The 7,664-nt window shown below is 29.6% G+C and overlaps 1 protein-coding gene across 1 annotated transcript; it reads right to left on the reverse strand.

Moving 5' to 3' along the window:
* Positions 1-1,502: 1,502 nt before the first annotated feature.
* Positions 1,503-3,153, reverse strand: LOC107842110 (arogenate dehydrogenase 2, chloroplastic). The gene has a single exon (XM_016685889.2). The coding sequence runs from the start codon at positions 2,865-2,867 to the stop codon at positions 1,659-1,661; it is 1,209 nt and encodes a 402-aa protein (XP_016541375.1). The 5' UTR covers positions 2,868-3,153; the 3' UTR covers positions 1,503-1,658.
* Between the last annotated feature and the right edge of the window lie 4,511 nt (positions 3,154-7,664).

Consider the following 7,664-nt stretch of genomic DNA (forward strand, 5'->3'; position numbering starts at 1 on the left):
CCACAAAGTAGGTCTGAGGAGGGTAAGATGTATGCAGTCCATACCGCTACCTTCGAAGAAATAAAGAGGTTGTTTCCGATAGACCCCCGGCTCAAGATAAAGAATAATAAACAAGGGGATGGATGACATAACAGAAATAAGAAGTAAGGAATAATAAAATAGAAATCGGAGAAACACGAAAAACGAGAAATAAGGGCAGCACGAAATAAGAAAAAAAAATTAAGAAATAGGAAATTGGACACCCACCTAGTAATACCATACACTCACAAACCAAAGACCTCTATGAATACCCTAACGCGACTACACAAGATCTCTCCTGACTGCTTGCTACAACCCCACACTCACACTAGCCTTATGATCAAACATGTCTTTCAAAATTAACTCCATAAAAGAAAAAGTAAAGAATTTTCATGACCAAACACTCCATGTAACCTGGTGAGTCGAATTTTGTTTTACAAAAATAGTCAAAATTACAATTTGGGACGAATTTACCTTTCAAGTCATCTAACAGATCAAAAATAGTTCGAAAGTATCATGAACAACATTTTGAGGTGAGGAAACTGGTTAAATAAGCAGTTGTGTGTTTTCAAATAAAATGTTCAAACTGATAATAAGAATCAACATGTGTTTGATAAAAAAAAATTATTGATAAGCTCTCCTTTAACAATGGAAATGTCCTTAAAGCTATTTATATAAAATATTTTCTCTATTTCAAAATAAATGACATGTTTTGACTTGACGTGAAGTTCAAAAAAATTAAATTTTGTGTTCTTGAATTATGTTATGTCAAACGTACCAAAATATCATTTAACCTTGTGGTCTTAAACATGTCACGTTGAAATTAAAATATTGCCAAAAAAATAATCATTTTTTATTAAACTAACGAAAAAAGCTAATAGGTCATTCTTTTTGAAATAAGAGTATAAATTTTAAAATATTTTTATATAAAAGGGAACAAATGACAAAAATAGAACTGAGATATAATTAAAAGTTATGTTTTAGAAAGAGTATTTTGAAGGTTATAAAAGATATTAGGAATAAGATTGTAAAAGAATTAGACAAATCAAAAGCTCCTACAAATCATGCACTCATAAGTTATGAGTGACCCTGTTTTATGACTTTTGATTGATTTTGGTCAATAATGATTCAACTTACAAATGCTTTTGATGTTTACTATATGCTTAAATAAATCAATTAAGATTTTATAAGTAGTATGACCAGTATTTAAACACCCTCTAAACATACATAAGATGCAGAAAAAATAATATTTAAATTACAAGTACACTTTTCGTCTCATATTATTTCTCGGCTTTCTCTTTTATACACCCCTTAAAAATATATACGTAAGAACAATACGTTAAAAGAGTTTGTTTTTTTTTTTTTACCACCAAAAAAACTTTTTTTACTCTATATTTTTGTTCCTTACCCATCAAAATCAAAATTAATAAAGGAGGAACATTTTTTTAACTTTACAATACTTCTACTTTCAAAAAGAAATAATCTAAGGAAAAATTGATTTTGTAAATTGACAAGTAATTTAACAAATTGACAAGTAATTTAACGTAAGAATTTTTAATAATATGAACCTCTTATTAAACAAATCAACCACTGGGTTGTTAAACATATTAAAAAATGACCAACTTGAATTTCACTTAGGATCAAGAAAGAGCCTCCTCCTTCCTCTCAACTTGCAACTTTTCAATATTCTTAGCCAAGGGAGTAGGTAAAGCAAGCCTACTTTCCTTTTCCACCTTCTTCTCTAACTTCTCAAGAACTTTTCCAAATAATTCCCTTTTCAAACTATCCAATGCAGCATCCAATTTCTCTAAGACCTCCATAGAATTATTGTTGTACATAAACAAACCACAATACAAATCAAAGCTATCAGCAGTTGTATTCTCCATCAAATTCAACAATTTTTCATAACCTTTTGTGTTTATAGGAGTTGTCTCTGGTCCGAGTTTTTGTAATAATCTACCTATGGTATGTGTAATAAATTGTGAGCCAGCAGCATATTTGTCATGTTCACAACAACTCATTTCTACCATCCTACAACCTTCTTTCTCAAAAATGTTAATGAAATTGTTGACCCTATTAATCCTTGACTCTTTTTGGCCAATTCTAACTTTGTCAAACATAAATGGTAGTCCCTTCCAATTGTCTTTACCACTTGTTGGACCGAACATAGGATGAGTACACAAAATGTCAAATTCTTGAGGTAGTGATTGAAGGAAAATATTTTTTGGAAATTCTTTGACTGATAGTACGTCTACGAAAAGTGTGTTACGCTTAAGCTTTTGGATGGGAAGAGAACAAATGACACGTTCGAGGGAATTAATGGATGTGCATAGTAAGATGATGTCGGGATGTTGCTCACATATATCATTGGGATCTTTGAAGAAGTTGACATTAAGGGATTGTGCCATGAGAGAATAATCAGTACGAGAATGTGCTAGTACAATATGGCCTTGTTTAATGAAGGCCTTGGCAATGAATTGTCCAAAGTTGCCAAACCCTATAATAGCTATTTTGAGCTTGTTGGAACTTGAGAGGGGATGTGATGATGTACTTTCTTCGATATTCGAGAGACTCGATGATCTTGAAGATTTGTGAAGTTTGCTAAGATTATCATCCAGACTTGGAATTGAGACATAGTTATTGTTGCTGGTGGTAGTTAAGTTGACAATTTGGGCACGGGGAGAGAAGAGTAGGCGGTGGTGAATTCGAGGTGACGGTCGAATTGAAACATGAGTCAAATGATGAAAACCATTATGTTGGTGGTGGTGGTTGATAAGTAGGGATGAAGATGATTGAGTTTGAATATTGTTAGATTGCATAGACGAAAGGGAAAACATGGTTAGATGCATAATATGAATGTAATAGAAAGTTAAATAAGGGTTTGTTATACGTTAAGATAAAGAAAGCTTCCTCTTTTGTGTAGGAGAAAGGCTATTGAATGAAAAAAAATTAAACTTTTCAAAAAGTGATGAGAGATCAATAAAGAAATAGTTTTAGACTATAGACGAGAGGAGACAGAGAAATAATTCGTGTAATGCTTGGAGTAAAATGAACAGCACAAGAGTAAAGATTATATATAGGGATATTTGCTACTATAACCAACATATAAGGTAGGAGAAAGACGAAAACGAACTAAATAAAATCTTAGTAAAACTGAATTATTAAAAGAAAAAATATTGGAACTATTCAAAGCACTCGTAAGATGACTTGTCTTCAATTGAATAATAACTTTATTTTAATGAAGACTTTGTTGACTTCAGAAAGCTTTGGTCAACGTATGACAGTAGAGTAGACTCTCAATGCTTTTTGTTTGCTTTGTAAGTTTTTATTTTTAGCAAAAAGATATACTAGCACGTGAAGTTATGTCAAATTGCAGGGCTGCTGAATATTTTTATGTGCAAGTGGCTCTCGTATGACATTCCTAGCAAGTTCGAAAACCTATAAATATTCACACACACTATAATGTGTTGAATAATTACTTTTAGATTCACTTAATCTTGTAGGGTTTGTATGGGTGCCGCCCAATTTTACGTTTAAGTAACAAGTAACGTGGAAAGTTTGGTAGTTGTAGTAATGATCCAACCCAGAAAATACGGTAAAATTATTTTAGAAATTTATTACTTACATGAATAATAAGCAATACATAAGTTTATGCTAAAATATATAAATTTGTTGAAATTTAATTCAAAAAATACCTCTCGAATTACGAGCAAGAAAGTTTGACTTAGTTGTGTGGTCTAGGGAAAACTCTTTCAATTTTGGGTGGACAAGTATTATGGGAAAACTTTTAAACTTTCTAGGTCACAAAGAACATTATATATAGATTTGTTTTTTCTTGTCCAAAATCTAGACAAAATTGAATTTATTATGAAATATAAAGCAGGAAAGAAGAAGCAAGAGGAGAGTGGTTATTATTTCTCTTGAGAGGTGAATCACAATGAAGGAAAATCTTTTAGAGAAAAATTAACCTTGAGATTTCTAACTTATCCATAAATAGATATTCACTATATATGGTGAAGTAGATATTCACTATATATGATAAAGTAGACATTCACTATATATGGTAATACATTTATAACACTCTCCTTTGAATATCTAATTGATAGATAATGTGAATCATTAAAACTTTACTAGAAAAAGCCAGTGAAAAAAATCTAGTGAAGGAAAAAGAGTACACATCTCTAACAATACGCATATAGGTTGCCTCATTAAGAACCTTACAAGAAAATTTAGTTGGACAAAACCTCGTAAGGAAAAAAGAGTGTAGCGCGTATTAACTCCACCTAATGAGAACATCATTGAACCTTTGCACTCTGATCTTGTGCACCATTTTCTTGAGAGTTGCAATTGGAGGAGACTTGATGAATAAATCAGTCACATTGTTACTTGAACAAATCGGTTGCACGTTAATATCACCATTCTTTTGTAGCTTGTATGTATAGAAATTTTTTGGTGAAATGTTTTTTGTTCTATCTCCTTGAATCCTTCTTTAAGTTGTGTTGTGCATGTTGCATTATCCTCATAAAAAATCATAGGTCTTCGTCATATTTCAAATCATATTTTTCACGAATGAGATGTATCATGGACCTCAACCACACACACCCTCGACTTGATTCATGAATAGTTGTTATCTCAGCATGGTTCGATAAAGTGGCTACAATAGACTGCTTTGTATATCTCCAAGATATGGTAGCACCCTCATACATGAACATATAGCTTATTTGAGACCAAGTTTTATATGGGTCAGATAAGTACCCAACAGCAGCATAATCAACAAGATCGGTACTACAAGCTTTAGAATAAAATAAGTCCATATGTTTGTTCTCATTCCAACGTCTCCTAGTAAAAGCAAAACTGTAACTGCTAATAAATTGATCGAAAGATTATATCGGCTTTTGTAGTATTTACAAGATACATTAGTACATCAATTGCACTAAGATATATAACTAATCTAATTAGGTATATTTCTCATTCCAGCAAATAATCTATTGCTTTTGAAAACTCTCCAAGAGTTTCAATAATTTTCAAGTTATAAATTTACTCAATATAAGAATTATAGATAAGGTTTTTAGAAACTTTTATATGCGTTAAATATTTTGAATCCTGAAAAGTTTTCATACAAATTTTGTCAAATAACAATATTTAGTATTTTATGTGTGACATCTTTAAGTGTCTGGACTGCTAATCAAATAAGTTTTATACTTAACAAGATGCATCATTTATGTCACTTGTTAAATATTTCTACACCAACATGCTTAAATAAATATAGAATTTAGATCCTCGTAATCTTTTAAATATTGCGCTAATACTGTATCAAAGATATTGTCAACAATATATTATTTTGTATCGATTCACAATGTAACATAACATTTTGAGATCTCATCACTTCATTTTCAGGTATCTGAACCTCTCATAAGGTTTCATGAAGTGTTATGTCGTAGACTCTTCAAAAACACATTGTCTTCTTATTATGATTATTTGCTTTATTTTCTTTTTCAAGAATTATTGTATTTAGAACTTATTGATCTATCATGTGTCATGCATGCAGTAGTTTTTGTCCTTCGAAGATATTGAATTTGGAGCATTTACAGCTAAATATGAGATTAATATTACGTCAGCAAATGCTTCTAGTATTTGAATTTGAATTATCTTTTAATGAGGATCTAATGATAATTCACAACATATTACTTAGTTGTTTATTATCTCCCCCTCTTGTTAGGAAAAGTAACATGCATCTCAATTTACTTTAGAGAATCCATCTTTGTGCATCATGGTATATTCATTAATCTTATACCGCACATCAAAAAAAATTAGATGGAATATTTGGTTCATGACCTTGAACTAATTAAGAGGAAAGAAATAATCATAATCTATTTGTCTAATGCATATAAGTGTTATAGTATGTAATATATCCTATTTTAGACCAACACGTGAAGTTTTATTCTCATTAGCAATAGTTCAGTTATTTATCAAAGACATTCAATGTCAAGCCAACATTATCAAGATGAATTGTCTTGATTACACAATCTGAAAATTATTTTCTTAACTCAATTTTACTAAGCAAGCAATTATATGAATGTCAAACTACAGGTTGATAATAAATGTACATGTGATTATCTTATATTGATGCATCTTAATATATATCACATGATAGATGAACGGGCCCTTTATTCACCTTTAATACTTTTTTGAATTTACGGAATCCAACCCCAGCATTAGTTGGTCCAACTAACTTGTCATGAGAATAAGCAACGGTAAAAGTTTATGAGCTTTTATAATAGCAAACTCCAAGTTTACCATGACATATGCTTTTTGCTTTAATAAATTTCAGATTTACTACTTCGGAAGTAACTACAAGAAATTTGATTATTAGTGACGAATTGTTTTATCACAGAAAAATCATATTTCGTCATAAAAAAGTTTATATGACGAAAAATATTTCGTCAATCTTTCGTCTCTAAACGTGGGTCGCTAAAAGCATACATAGACAATTTAGTATTTCGTCGCTAAAATTGTTATATTAACTACAAAAAGAAAATTCATCTCCAAATGCGTAGTATTTATGACGAAATTATTTTTCTTAAAAACCTAAATATTTTGTAGCTCAAAGTATAATATCGTCACTGAAAGTGTGTTCAATGCTGACAAAGCTAAATTGTCACTAATTATAAATTTAATTAGTGACGATGTTAATTGTCTTTAAAGTTATGCATTATTTGAAGTTAAAAGAATAAGATTATGTCACTAAAAGATAATAATTTTGTGGTTGAAATCTTTTTTGGTATAAAATATGTAGTATCAGTGACGAATTAATTTGTAGTTAAACATATAGTCATGCTATAAATATGAAGGTCAATTTGATATAAATTATTTTCGTCACTAAATATTATCAGTTGGTGACAAATAAAAATGTACTTATGATTTAATTTTCCACCTAAAGAAAATATTTTTATGACCAAAATATGATTTTTATTTTTTTATAATTTATGTAATGCTTTTTAATAGTAGTATTTAAATCTGTAATTAAATTATTTGTCGTCAATTGCATGACTATTTAAATTTCTAAAAGTATGTAGCCTATCTAACTGAAAATATCATAAAAATATGAAAGAGCAATGTAATATCGAAAATTCATACAAAACCGTACACTAATTACATTTACAATTATTAGAAAATAACATTTGAATACAAACCCAATAAGTAAATAAAGTGAAATCAGTCAAACATAAGGAGGTATGAGAACAATTATTTAAAAAAAAAAAAAAAAAAGGTAGTTTTTTTATTTATCCTTGTTTCGTTGTCTAAAATCTTCAGTTGTTGAGTCACTCTTTGTATCTTCATGTACCTGTATAAAAAGAAAATACAAATATAATTTTAGCATGTACTTTTTGATATGAATCAAAATATGTGTGTTCAAACTTTAATTCTAAAAGTACCATTAATTAGTGAAATAAATAATAAAATGAGAAAAGAGTAATTTCTTCTACTCAAAATTATTAACTATTCGATTATCGCAATCAATAAAAACTTACCTCCTTATTAAAATGATGTCAAGAATTCATCCATTGAAATAAACTACGTGCAGAAGTTGAATAAGAACTCTGACTAAATAATTGCTCCGTATACTAATTTAAATAAATATTTAT

This window comes from Capsicum annuum, chromosome 9 (assembly GCF_002878395.1).
Source record: "Capsicum annuum cultivar UCD-10X-F1 chromosome 9, UCD10Xv1.1, whole genome shotgun sequence".
Taxonomy (NCBI): Eukaryota; Viridiplantae; Streptophyta; class Magnoliopsida; order Solanales; family Solanaceae; genus Capsicum; species Capsicum annuum.

What these genes read in the sequence shown, in the direction of transcription:
- LOC107842110 (XM_016685889.2), bottom strand. Translation starts at nt 2,867, where the DNA reads ATGCATCTAACCATGTTTTCCCTTTCGTCTATGCAATCTAACAATATT.